Genomic DNA, 14,602 nt, shown 5'->3' on the forward strand with positions numbered 1-14,602 from the left:
AGATTTAGCCTTAATGGCCTACATCCACCATGGGTAAGGGTCCTTAAGGCAACATCTTTATTTTACTGAATTGCATGTGTGATACAAATTAGGTTAATATGTTCTATTTATTGGGAGTTTGTGGTAGATGAGCTAGACTAGAAAATGAACGAATAAATGACAAACCTAAAAAGAAATTAAATCATGCATGCTTAACATGAAAAATATTCCAACATATAAATCATAGAGCATTGAAAATAACATACTTTAATTTTATTTTTATTTTTTTTAAAAAAAAAAACTGACGTATAAAATAGATGCGTCAAATGCATGCAACCAGCAAGTCAGCAATAACGAATACAACCTTGAATTTAACAGATTCTCTTCTTCTTTTTTTCTTTTTTTTTTAAAAAAAAACCAGCAGTATTGCCCCCTGTTTTGATAAAATGAACCAGCAGGACAAAAAATCAAAAATTGGGTTCTGCTATGAGATCATATTGGTCACTGGATTCGAATTCGTGCTATGGGGCTCAAGGGTTCATTTGATTTTCTTTTTTCTTCTTGTTCTCTCTTTTTAAATTAATTTGACCAGCCCGGCGGCCCTTCAAACTTTGACATAGGCGCAAGGTAGGCAAGCCCTTCTTTTTTTTCTTTTTCTTTTTAAGTGTAAATCTTTTACAGATTAAAAAAAAAAAAAAGGAAGAAAGAAGAAGTCTCGAAACTAGTATATATGCTGTTCAATTAAAGCCTCCTTTTATTGTCCTAGTGTTGTTTTCTTTTAAGAAAATGTTATCATCAAAGAATAAAGGGATAGATAGCTTCAACATGCATCATAGTTCGATCAGTATAAAAAATAAAAGTCTTCTGTATATGAAAAGACAGCTTCCCAACTAGTTCCTTCAAGAATGTTCTGCATCTTTGCGTAGAGAGATATGTTATAAAAAATGCCCGTGGCAACCACCCAATACTATATTAATACAAAGGCTTCTTCTTCATTATTGAGAATTGAGAAAGAGAGAGAGAGAGAGAGAGAGAGATGGGGAAGGCGCGTACGGTTGGTGTTGGCATGGACTACTCTCCAACCAGCAAATCAGCGCTTCGATGGGCCGCCGATAATATAATCGAGGAAGGAGATCGGATCATCCTAATCCACGTTCAGCCACCCAAATCAGATCATACCAGGAAGCAACTTTTCGAGGACACTGGATCACGTACGTCTCTACCTTTTCACCTTAACAGTTATAGCGCAGTATTTTTATTTTTTTTTTATCGTCCATGACTTCTTTATATATCTACTTATACCAATTTTTTTTTTTCGTTTATTTTGCAGCTTTAGTTCCTCTTGAAGAATTCAGGGAGATTAACTTTTCGAAGCAATATGGGCTTACCAATGATCCGGAGGTCCTTGATATTCTTGATACAGTGTCAAAGACCAAAGGGGTATATACAACTTCCAAAGAATATATGAATGCTTTGCTGTGCATGGTAAATTAACACTGTTTCTTTGTGTACGTTGGAGCAGGCTAAGGTGGTGGCCAAGGTCTACTGGGGGGATCCAAGGGAGAAGTTATGCTATGCTGTGGAGAATCTCAAGCTCGACTCGCTTGTTGTTGGGAGCAGGGGTCTTGGCGCTATCAAAAGGTAACCTCTCACAAAAATTCTCCATTTTTATGTGTCAAAGTGGTAGCTTGGCCACATTCAATCATTCATACCGTTTTTTTCTTTTCTTTTTCCTACACCTAAATGAGTATTTTATCCAGATATCCTGTTTCTTTTTTCTTTTTCTTCTTTTTTTTTTTTTTTTTTTTTTTTTTTTTTTGGCATTATCCAATTATATCATGATTAGATTGACGGGACCGATTGATAAAGATTGAGACCTTTTAAATTGGTTTTATTTTTATGCAGCAATTAGGTGCTGTAAAAATAAATACAGCACTTATGTTATAATTTGTGTAAAAATCCAGATGTAAGGAATTTAAATCCTTAAAAATATATATATATTTTTTCCAATTAAGCACCTAAGTCAAATCCATATCAATCCTATATAATTTAAACTAAATTAAGCACTCAAATCTATTTGTTATCCTTGATTTGTAAAGTAAACGTATCGCACATAAAAATCTGGCCGTGTATATATATATAACACACCTGTTTGATTAAGCTAAGATGAGCAATGTGATTTTGCAGGGTCTTGCTCGGCAGCGTAAGCAACCACGTTGTAGCAAATGCTTCATGTCCTGTCACCGTGGTTAAGGGAACCCAATCTTCCAAGCCTAATTAATTGTTAAGTACTTTTATGTCCCCCTGGCCTACATGTTGCCTTGATGAGAGAGGAATTTGTATTGTAATTTATTTTTATTTTTTTCGTTTTAGAGTTTGCGTGGCTGTGACAAATCAACTTTTGCTTGTTATATATACTCTGATCTCATCTATTTAGATTTTCTTTTTTTCTTTTTATTATCTTCATATGCTTGGAAGAGTTCAGCAGTGTTTAATACTTTTTTTTTTTAATATCCTAATAAAATAATATTAGTTTTAAAAGGGCTTTAGATAGTCTAAAAAGGTGGGTTCAAATTTAATTAAGGATTTCTATCAGGTACCTGTCTCCAAGTCTCTGTGACCAGCTTCCTATCTGGACTAAAACTTGGATATATTCCAATTAACTATACCTTCTTTCAAACCATCTCTGAAATACCCTCAAAATCAGAATTGTACATCAGCAATTATATCGGATTTTATTATCCTTGGAACGAATCAAACAATGGAATTTGTTGGCTCTCAACTCAGTATTTGATGCCACCTCAGCTCGAGAGATCTCTAACATTAATTTGTATATCTTTGGAACCAAAGACCAAATTTATACGGATTTTCTCTAACTTAGGTCAATTTTCAACAAACTCAGCCTACCTTGCTATTCTGAACAATAACAATGCAATTCCAACTTTACCTATGTCTTCTTCCTTTTGAAAATATATCTGGAAGTTGAATCTCAATGACAGGCTTATGGTCCGTTTGGGTGTTGAATTCGAATATTATTAAAATTTATTGTGCGAATTATGAGGTTTGACTTTGTGAGATAAAATTTGAAAAAGTTAAATAAAATATGATTTATTTTTTAAAAAAGTAGAATAATATTTTTGAAAAAAGTATAATATTACCTGGAATATTCTTCCAATAAGGGAATGTTTAAATTCAATTTTTCTCTCTTCAAATAATACAAATCAATGTCCGATCCCCAGTGTCGGAGACAAAGGTGGGTGCCAGGGGTCCCCCGCCCCCCCTAAATGTCTGAAGAATTTTTTTTTTTACGGATATTTGAAAAAAAAAATTACATTAAAAAGAAGAAAAAAAATGTTGATGTTGATGCCCGCCTCCTGCTGATAATAGAAAGAAAAAAAATTATATGGAAAAACCAACCGTCAAAGAAAAAAAGTCCTATTTTTTTGCAATCAGCAGAGGGAGAGGAAAAAAAAAAGGCTCAATTACAATACACAAACGATTTGTTAAAAAAAAAAAAAAAAAAAAAAGTGCTTTATTTCTCCACGAAAAAACCAACAGTTAAGGCTCATAAACATGATTTTGCAAAAAAAAATAAGATGATTTATCTCTCTGCAAACTCTATAACTCCCACATAGAAAAACCAACCATTACATGTTTGGGAACACAACGATTTTGTTAAAAATAAATAAATAAATAAATAAATCATTGCCCATTCAACGATTACTCTAGAACTCCCACATAGAAAAAAATCAACTGATATATATATATATAAAAGACACAAACTCACAAATCAACAGTCTCTCTCTAGCAACAGTTTCCCCGACAATCAGAAAGTAGGAAACATATAACCACCGCTACGAGCTCGCCCACTTGACCACAGCCAGCTCTCATGTTAGCCTCTCCACCTCCCCTTTCGAAAATCTCTCACACTATAAGCTTTCATTTTTGTAAGAGGAAGAAAGAAGACGAACAAAAAGAGAGATAAGAAGAAGAGAGTCGCAGGTGGACGTCGGGGTTTGAGTTTGAGTGTTCGAATAGTCTAGCATCGAGCAGTGTGTGAAGTGGACTGAATTGATGGAAACAGTAGAAAGCTGACAAGGAAGAAGGATATGGAGGCTTAAGGCGATACAATCATTTCAAAATGGTATTAGTTTTATTAAATTGTATTCTTTTTTTTAGTTACTTTTCAATATTTTTCTTGGCTGTGTTAATAGCCACACTTTATTTATTTATTTTATAAAATAGTATTATATTATTTTTGTCAATAAAACTTAAATTAGCAAATTAATATTAAAGACGTAATTACGTAAAGGGGTTATTGAAGTGTTGTTATTCATAAACATAAACAGTACATTTTACATTTTTATAAAATAGTATTATTATTTTTATTTTTTTTCAATAAAAACTTAAATTCCTAAATTAATATTAGGCAGATATAATATATGGTTCTAGTCAATTATTAATTAACGGATTACTAATTATTAGGCAAGTCAAAAGTGTTATTTATCTTGTTATGAAATTAAGCTCATAAATCAGGTCCAATTATTCTCTATGGTAAAATTTTTTATTTATAAAATCTGTTGGTGTGGTCTGCTGTTTAGCAGCCTTTGTTCCTATTTGGATGTGTTCCAATTTTTGTTTTTACTGGAGGGTTGTAACTCTGTTTTTGTGGTTTATAGAGAATTAATTCATCCAAAACCCTTTCTTCTAGAGCCTCTCCCCTGTGAGCATGGTTTTCACCGAGAGGGGGTAGCTTTCACACCTCCCCCTCCCGGTGGTGATTTCCCTCTGGCTTCTCGTGAGTCAGGGTGTTTTTTGTTCCCTCTGAGTTGGTTCAGTGGGGTTAGTTTTTCTCTCAACCTCAACCTCTAGGGTTGTGGAGCTTTTGTTCCCCCCAATTAAATTCGGTGGGGGTTGATCTTCCCCTAGCATTTTTTTGGCTATGGTGGCTTATTTATTTGTTTTTCTTTGTTTTTTTCTTTTCGTTTTGGCAGGATTGTTCATCTAAAGATGTCTTATTTGGGGGAGTGGCCGAGCTAACATGTCGTCGGCGAGATGATTTTTTGCCCCTTTCTTCACCTTTTTTCTTTGATTTTGGAAGCCAGATCTACACTTCCTCGCCAATTTCTAACTGACACGCGCTACCCAGCAACATTTTCTGTCGTCTTCCGCCCCTGCCGCCGCAAGATCCGGTTGTGTCGGTCGACAGACATCGGCGCGTGGTGCCCACGCGCCTGGGGGCTCTCTGTTGTTTGGTGCGCGTGTGGACCACACTCCGCCTTTTTCAGGCCGAGCTCGGTGGCAATCGGTTATACGGCGTCAGACCTCCGTCTGGCTGGCACCGGTGTCAGCACGTGTCCTTCACGCACCGCCGTCCGGCATCTTGGCCCTCTCCTCCACTGCCGACAGCTTGTTTTGGGTGGTTTTTGCTTAAGTGTTCTTGTGTTTTTCTCTTATTTCTCTGGTCACAATCTGCTTGTATTTTGTTCAAATTTTATGGGAATATTTGTTGGCTAATTGCTAGATCAGGTCTCTTTTCTTTAGAGAGTGAGCGTTAATGTAAGAGAGGCTCAAATGTCATTATTGTAAAATTTGTATTTCTGCTTAGACAGCTGTCTTACTAAGTCAGATCCTTCTGGCTTAGAGAATGGGGGGCCTTATCCCTTATTTTCAACTTGTAAGCCTTTGGGCTTTTTGCAATATCAATGATAGAATACAGTTTCTATTAAAAAAAAAAAAAAAATCTTTCATCTTTATTACTTAATAAATTGTAACTTTTATTTTTGTTCAAACTTCCATACTTGAATTCAATTTATTTATTTATTCTTTCGACATCAATGTGATTATAAATAATTTTATTAACTCTTATTTTTTATTGTAGTTTTTATTTATTTATTTATTATTCTGATAAGAACAACATTGCCATTTTTTTATTTTTTTATTTTATTTTTTTATATATAAGGTTTTCTTTATACTTTGGGATTGGGCTAACTGACCAAGTGACAAGTTTCAGTAGAATTTTGGTCACTCTCAAGTACGTTATTTGTTATTGTTTTTTTTTTTATTATTAAGATATTGTTTGTTGATTTATTAGATTAATAGCTATCAGAATATGCTAACAATTTTATTAGAATATCATTAGAATATGTGCCATTAGGCCATTAGTTGTTTAGTGTGAAAAGTCTCATCACTAATAGATAAACAAATTTTCAGGTTTCCGAAAACTCATAGATTACAACATGAGCAAGTCAAAAACAATTGATGCATTTTTTAAGAAAAAGATGCTGATTCAAATTCTAAAATGTCTTCCTTAACATCTAATCATCAAACTTCAGCTCCTAAGCAAGCTGCTTCTAAGATGTTAAGAATTGAATCTCAAGAAGTTGAGTTAGTTGACATTTCTACTCTACAACATGATCCAGGGTTACATCCTCAAGTGTGGAAATATCTTGTTAATCAACAGGATGAAATTAGACATGCTTATCTTAAAGACGGTCCATATAAATTCATTCCTCCTGATAATCTGGATATCCGTTTTCAGGAAAAGGAAAAAATCGTCAGAGATTTCAATCATCTTGGTATAAAATGTTTCCTTGGTTAGAATACTCTCCTACAAAAGATGCTGCTTATTGTTTACCCTGTTATCTGTTTTGTAAAAAGCCAACGGGACGGTTTGGAGCTAATGCATTTACTATTGAAGGATTTCATAATTGGAAGAAGGTTAATGATGGTATGAATTGTACTTTTTTGGTCCATATGGGAAATGGGTCATGTTCGCCTCATAATAATGCTGTTAAGTATTATGACACTTTGAAGAACCAATCTCAACATATTGATAAGGTCATAGATAAGCAAACTTTAGAAGAAAAATTGAACAATCGTTTGCGATTGAAGACTTCAATCGATTCTATTCGGTATTTAATATCTCAAGGATGTGCTCTTAGAGGTCATGATGAAGGTCCCGATTCATTAAATCGTGACAATTTTCTTGAGTTTATAAAACTTATCTCCATTTACAACGAGGATGTTGCTAAGGTTGTTTTAGAAAATGCTTCACAAAACGCTAAATATACTTCACATCATGTCAAAAAAGAGATTTTACATGTCTTGGCAAAGAGGGTACGAGATGCAATTCGTGAAGAAATTTGTAAATCAAAATTTTGCATTATTGTTGATGAGGCACGAAATGAGTTTAAGAGAGAACAAATGGCTATTGTTTTGAGATTTGTTGACAAAGATAGATTTATACAAGAACGCTTCTTTGATATTGTTCATGTTAAAGATACATCGGTGTTGACTTTAAAAAATAAAATATCTGATGTTCTTTCTCAATATTGTCTTGTCTTGATATTCAAAGTATTCATGGACAAGAGTATGATGGTGCTAGCAATATGCGTGATGAATGGAAAGGATTGCAAGCATTAGTGATTGTCCTCGTGCATACTATGTTCATTGTTTTGCTCATCGATTACAATTAGCATTAGTTGTTGCATCTCGAGAGGTAGTTTATGTTCATGAGTTCTTTCCAAATTTGAATTTTATTATCAATGTGGTTGGTGCTTCATGTAAACGTCATAATGAACTACAAGCAACTTAAGTAGCAGAAATCGCACATTTGATAGCTATTGATGAACTTGAAACTGAAAAATAAACTAACCAAATTGGCACTTTGAAATGAGCTGGTGATTCTTGATGGGGTTCTCATTATCATTCTATTTGTAGCCTAATAAGGGTGTTTGGTCCTACTTGTTCAGTACTTGAAAATATTATCAAAGGAGGATCTACTTACTCTCAACGTGAGGATGCTAATGCTGCTTATAAAATGATTACATTCTTCAAATTCATATTCATTTTACATTTGATGATGAAAATCATGGTTACTACCGATCGTCTTTGTCAACATTTGCAACAAAAATCTCAGGACATCTTGAATGCTATGCAATTAGTTTCTAGTACAAAAACACTCCTCCAAAAATTGAGAGATGAATATTCGGATAATTTACTTGAGGAAGTAGCATCTTTCTCTAAGAAATTTGAAATTGACATTCCAAATTTGAGTGCTCGTTATGTTAAAGGTCGAGGTCGTCATCAACGGGATCACATCATGGTGGAGCATCATTATCATTTTGACATATTCAATGCTACTATAAACTTTCAATTGCAAGAGCTCAATAGTAGATTTGATGAATGGACAATAGAACTCTTGATACTTAGTTCATCTTTGAATCCAAATGATGCTTATAAATCCTTTAACATTGATGATATTTGTAGTCTTGTGGAGAAGTACTACTCTCTTGATTTTTCTGTGCAGGAAAAAATTAGTTTGAGATTTCAATTGAAGCATTTTGAACTTGATGTCCTTAATCATCCAAAATTAAAAAACTTGTCTTCCATTACAGAATTATGTCGAGGATAAATAGAGACAGGAAAATCAGAAATATACTATCTTATTGATAGATTGATTTGTCTTATTTTGACTCTTCCAGTGTCTACGGTGACTACTGAACGAGCGTTTTCAGCTATGAAGATTGTTAAAACAATACTTTGTAACAAAATGGAGAATGAGTTTCTTGCAAATAATTTAGTTGTCTACATTGAAAGGGAACTTTCTGAAAGCTTCAATTTAGATTTGATACTTGATGATTTTGTTTCTCTAAGGACGCGTAGGATGCAATTTTAGACACTTTGTATTTATTTATTTACTTATTTTATTTTTTTTGTATTAGTGCCTACATGTTAACTGATATTTCAATTTGGCATATATTTATGAAATTTGATAGATACATTTTTTGTGATACATATATTATGTTATAATTTATATTTTGAATTGTAATTACCATACTTTTATATATTATAATAAAAATATAGTATATAAAAAGAACAAAAAAAAAAGTATTTATCATTATATTTTATTATTTTAATTCCACCCCTATTAAGACAGATTTCTGACTCTGCCACTGCTGATCCCCTATGTAAAGTAGAGGAAGATTCACTCCAACATTTATTTTTCAAATGCATATTTTGCCAGATTGGTGTGGTGTAATTCTTTCTGGCCTCTTGATTCAACAACTTTGGTATTTTCTAATATGATGAATCGGATTAAAGTAATTATTTTCCCTAGGCCAACTCTCAAAATTTCAAAGAAAGATCATCATCACTTCTAAATCTTTGCTACTGTGACTTGTGATCTTCTTTGGTCCAATCGAGACATGCAAGGCCTATCATGATTGGCCTATCTTTTGATGCTCTTCAAATGTCAAGAAATATTAATAAAGTATCTTTTGAACATGTTATGGCTAGGAAACATCTTTCCAATACTCTGATTGAAGAAAAATTGATTCCTCCTCTCCCTTATTGGTTCAAAATCAACTTTAATACAACCATTAGAGACACCTACTCGGCACAAGCAGTTGTATGTCATAATCATTATGGGCATATTATAAGAATGACCTCCTAGATTAGTTCCTTGTGTCTGCCAAACATGGGAGAAGCCTTAGTTGCTAGATTGGCTATGTCCTTGGCCTCTTCTCTTATCAAGAAACAAAGAATGATGGAGAGGAATAATTCTCGTTGTATTCAAGCTTTAAGGCTGCGTGTGTATATATAGAATTACAGAGGAATCAAAAAACAATGGAAAGGAAAAACTAAGGGAATATACAAAGGCCAGCTCACTCTAACAATATAACAAGAAAAGGAATAAGAATATCTATAACTCAGCTAAATGGTTTAGGCGAGCTTCTAGAAGAATCTGGAAAAAATGAGAAATGCTCTGCTCAAGCTCCATGTATGCTGATCAAGTGTGATCCTTTTCTACCGTAAGCTTGGTATCGTGATACTCCCCCTCAAGAGGAATACATAGGTTCAATATATTCATCTTGGAAAGTATAGTCTCAAAAAGAACCCGTCCAAGGGGTTTGGTGAAAATATCAGCAAGTTGATGCTGAGAGGTAATATGCATAGTACGAAGAAGGCTTTGCTGAATGTTATCATGAACTAGACGACAGTCGATGTCAATGTGCTTAGTGTTCGTTTGTGAAAAATAGGGTTAGCGGAAATGTGAAGAGCAGCTTTGCTATCACAAAAAAGAAGATCAGGCTGCGGATGAAAAATAGTAAAATCTCGAAGTAAAGCACACAACCAAGTGAGCTCACAAGAACAAGAATCCATTGAGCGATACTCAGTTTCTGCAGAAGACCGAGAAATAGTAAGTTGCTTCTTGGATTTCTAGGAAATGAGAGGAGCACCAAGGAAAACACAAAAACTAGTAGTAGAGCGTCTAGTATCGGAACACCCCGCCCAATCACTGTCACAAAAGGCTTTTAGTTTGAAGTTCAAAGTTGACGGATAGAAAAGGCCTTGACCTGGAGCTTTCTTAAGGTATCGGAGAATCCAAATAGCAGCATCCATATGAGGTTGACAAGGACTTGCCATATATTAACTAAGAACCTGGACATGATAGGCAATATTAGGACGAGTGATGGTTAAGTAGGTTAAGCGACCAATCAATCGTCGGTACTGAGTAGGATCAGTAAAAAGAACTCCAGTAGCCTTTGAAAGCTTAAAATTAGCTTCCATAAGAAAAGCAACAGGTTTTGTAGCAAGAAGGCCATTGTCTGCAAGGATCTCAAGAATGTACTTGCGCTGGCTCACATAAATCCCAGTAGAATTGCGAGCAATTTCCAAGCCTAAGAAAAACTTGGCAGGACCCAAATCTTTAAGGCAAAACTGAAAGTTGAGAAAACAAGTAAACTGAGAGACAGCTGCAGAATCATTACTAGCAATGATAATATCATCCACGTAAACCAATAAGGCAATAAAGGAGCTTCCTTGTAAACGAGTAAAGAGGGAATAATCAAACTTTGATTGCAGAAATCCATGTTGTAGAAGAGTCATGGAAAATCGGGAGAACCATTGGTGTAAAGCCTGTTTCAAACCATATAAAGATTTTATAAGCTTGCAGACTTTAGACTCCCCCTTGTTGTCAAAACCAGGTGTAAACATCATGTATACCTCCTCATCTAAGGTACCATGTAAGAAAGCATTGTTTACATCAAGTTGATGTAAGGACCAATGCTTGGCAGCAGCAAGAGCAAGCAGTAAACAAACAGTTGTGAGTTTAGCCACGAGAGAGAAAGTCTCGTGGTAATCTAAACCTTCACATTGCGTGTATCCTTTGGCGACTAAACGGGCTTTGTACCATTCAACTTGGCCATCGGATTTGTATTTGACTTTGTACACCCAGCAGCACCCAATTGGTTTCTTGTTGGGAGGTGGATCAACAAGAATCCAAGTTTTATTTTCCTCAAGGGTAGCAATCTTAGCTTGCATAGCCTGCCTCCAATGATGATATTTAACCGCTTGATGATAAAACTGTGGTTCAAAAACAGAAGAAACAGACAAGCTAAAACGCAAGTGAGTATTAGAAAGCTTGTGATATGAAAGAACAGAAGATAGAGGATATTTTGTACCTGCAACATCAGCCAGTGGAAATAATTGAGGTGCACGAAGAGAGGAGGCTACTTGGCAATGAAAATCTTGGAGGTAATGAGGTGAACGACTAACCCGTGTAGAAAGTAAGGGGAATAGATGAAGATGTGGGAGGCTGAGAGACAACAGTAGGAGAAGAGGAGGAAATGACAACCGAGTCCAAAAGCTGTGTATGGGAGAAATCAGGAGAAGACAGTGGAAAAACAAAGTTACTAGTTGAAGTAGGATGGAAAGATTTGGAAGCATAAGGAAAAATGTTTTCATGGAAAATAACATCCCAGGAAATGAACAGAGATTTGGTAGAGAGATCAAATAATGTATAACCTTTAATATTAAAAGGATAGCCTAAAAACAGACATGGTTTTGCTCTAGGATCAAATTTATGCCTAGAACGAGTTAATGTGGAAGCCTAACATAAACACCCAAAAACCCGCAAATGAGAATAAGAGGGAGATATGAAATAAAAGTTGAAAATGAGATTTGTTTGAGAGTAATGGTGTGGGAAGTCTATTGATAATATGTGCAGTAGTAAGAACACACTCCCCCCAAAAAGATAAAGGAAGATGGGCCTGAAAACGTAAAGAACGTGCGACATTGAGTAAATGTTGATGTTTACGCTCTACTATCGCATTTTGTTGTAGTGTTTCAACGTAGCTATGTTGATGAATAATGCCATGTGAACTAAAAAATTAAGACATAAGAAATTCAGGACCATTATCTGTGCGTAAGCATTTAACTTTAAGCTGGAATTGTGTCTCGACAAGAGTAAGAAAAGACTAAAGAATAGAGCGAGTTTGAGACTTGTGCTTCATTAAAAAACCCAAGTAAATCTACTATGATCATCAACCATAGTTAAAAAATAATAAGAACCAGAAATAGACTGAACAGAAAAGAGTCCCCATATATCACAATGGATTAAATCAAAAGGAAATTCAATAACTGAAGTGCTAATATTAAAAGGAAGTCTCTTCTGTTTAGCAAGAGGAAAAATAGTACAAACATATTTACGATTAAGAGAAATGTCTGGTACAGAAGCATGTAACAAACGGTGTCTAGAGGAAGACAAATGGCCTAAACGATAATGCCAAATATCAGCGGATACATTTTTAGTGGAAAAAACAGTTGAAACAGAAGCAGTTTGCACCAAGTAAAACAAACTATTCCTCTCTTTAGCCACTCCAATCGTCTCCCAACTGATCAGAGTCTGCACAAAACAAAACTTGCGAATAAAAATGAGACAACAAGAAATGGTCTTAAGAAACTTGCTGGCCAATATAAGATTAAAGGTAAAAGAGGGAACACAAAGAACATTGGTTAAAATCAATGAATCGGAGATTTTGACAGTACCGATGTGTTACTAAAGCAATTTGGCCATTAGGTAATTTGACACGGGAAGAAACAACCGCAGTGATGGTAGTGAAAAATTTTAGAGAACTGACCATATGGTCAGTGGCACCTGTGTCGATGAGCCAAGGTCGATTATGAGTACAAGTGGATGCAATATGAAAAGCTCTAGAGGAATAAAAAACAGAATGTCTTTTATTCAATGCAGAGGAAAGGATGTTACCTGTCACCTTGGAGAAAAGATGATCCTGATGAGGGGAACTACCTACTTGATGAACAGCAGGTGAGGAATCAAAGGAGGCGCGTTTGATGAGAGCTAGAAGCTGCTGACACTGCTCCTGTGTGATGGAGAGATGAGGAAACTACTGATGTTCAGAATCCCGAACATGGTTGACTGAATGGGAACTCCCTTTGTTCTTTGTGAATTTAAATCTAGGCGGATAATCGTGAAGGCGATAACATTTCTCCATCATGTGCCCAATGATTCCACAGTGGCTGCACGTTGGTTTATCTTTGTGCGGAGCCTGTGGTTTTCTAAAATGTGGCGACAGTGAAGAAACTTTACTCCGCATAGCAGCAGAGTTGTTGATGAAATAGCCAACTGAAGCAGAACCTTATTGATTAGAGGCAGAGGGTCAATCAACAAACTCTGACCTCGAATATGGGAGAAGGAATCATGCAAACCCATAAGAAATTGAAAAATATACTCATTGTGAAAATATTCATGAATGGTTCTCATGGATCCATAAGAACAATAAGGGATAGGTCTGTAATTACTGAGTTCATCCCAAAGAGCTTTGATTTTTGTAAAATAAGCACCAACCGAAAGATCATCCTGCGAGAGAGAGGAGATTGATTTCTAAATTTGATAAATCCAGGGTCCATTCTTCTTGGAGAAGCGCTCCTTCAAGTTTATCCAGACATCTGCAACATTATCAATATAGATAACGCTTGCAGCAATGTCTTTAGAGACAGAGTTCAAAATCCATGAGTAAACCATGGTATTGCAGCGAATCCACACCTAAAAACAGTGCCTGATTCGTCAGCTGGCTTAGCAAGGGAACTTAAAGAAGCCAACCTTGTTTTTAGCAATGAGCGCCATTGCCATGGAACAACTCCATGTGTGGTAATTATCGCCATCGAGCAACTGAGAGACAAGAATAGTCCCTGGACTATCACCATAGTGGAGATGATAGGGAGAAGAATCTTCGATGGAAAAGTTAGAAGAAGACATGAAAAAAAAAATAATAATAAAAATAAAAAATTCTGAGGAAATCAAAAAGGCTCTAATACCATATCAAGAAACAGAGAATGATGGAGAAGAATAATTCTCGTTGTATTCAAGCTCTAAGGCTACATGTGTATATATAGAATTACAGAGGAATCAAAAAACAACGGAAATGAACAACTAAGGGAATATACAAAGGCCAGCTCACTCTAACAATATAACAAGAAAAGGAATAAGAATATCTACAGCTCAGCTAAATGGTTTAGGCGAGCTTCTAGAAGAATATGGAAAAAATGAGAAATGCTTTGCTCAAGCTCCAAGTACGCTGATCAAGTGTGATCCCTTTCTACTATAAGCTTGTTATCGTGATATCTCTCAATATCAAAAGATTTATCCTTGAAGGAGACTCTCAAATTGTTATCTTAGCACTTCAACAACCCAATTTCCTCTATTATCCATAATATTATTGACTCCATACCAATTAATCCTTTGTGGTCAGTCCGGAAAGTCAAAAGAAGTGCAAACTTCTGTGCCCACTATGTGACACATTGAGCCGCAGCCAAA

General features: G+C 35.3%; 1 protein-coding gene across 1 annotated transcript; it reads left to right on the plus strand.

Annotated features, from left to right (window-relative positions):
• The first annotated feature begins 966 nt into the window (after positions 1-966).
• LOC133860927 (universal stress protein PHOS32) lies at positions 967-2,436 on the plus strand. The gene is made up of 4 exons (XM_062296599.1): positions 967-1,190; positions 1,310-1,419; positions 1,502-1,620; positions 2,167-2,436. The coding sequence occupies exons 1-4, from the start codon at positions 1,016-1,018 to the stop codon at positions 2,258-2,260; spliced, it is 498 nt and encodes a 165-aa protein (XP_062152583.1). The 5' UTR covers positions 967-1,015; the 3' UTR covers positions 2,261-2,436.
• Positions 2,437-14,602: the final 12,166 nt, after the last annotated feature.

This window comes from Alnus glutinosa, chromosome 2 (genome assembly GCF_958979055.1).
Source record: "Alnus glutinosa chromosome 2, dhAlnGlut1.1, whole genome shotgun sequence".
NCBI lineage: Eukaryota > Viridiplantae > Streptophyta > Magnoliopsida > Fagales > Betulaceae > Alnus > Alnus glutinosa.

Bases quoted from the DNA above. Each gene is read 5' to 3' on its own strand.
- LOC133860927 (XM_062296599.1), top strand. From the start codon at position 1,016: ATGGGGAAGGCGCGTACGGTTGGTGTTGGCATGGACTACTCTCCAACC. The intron at 1,191-1,309 runs GTACGTCTCTAC...TTTATTTTGCAG, and splicing joins TTTCGAGGACACTGGATCAC to CTTTAGTTCCTCTTGAAGAA. The intron at 1,621-2,166 runs GTAACCTCTCAC...GTGATTTTGCAG, and splicing joins GGTCTTGGCGCTATCAAAAG to GGTCTTGCTCGGCAGCGTAA.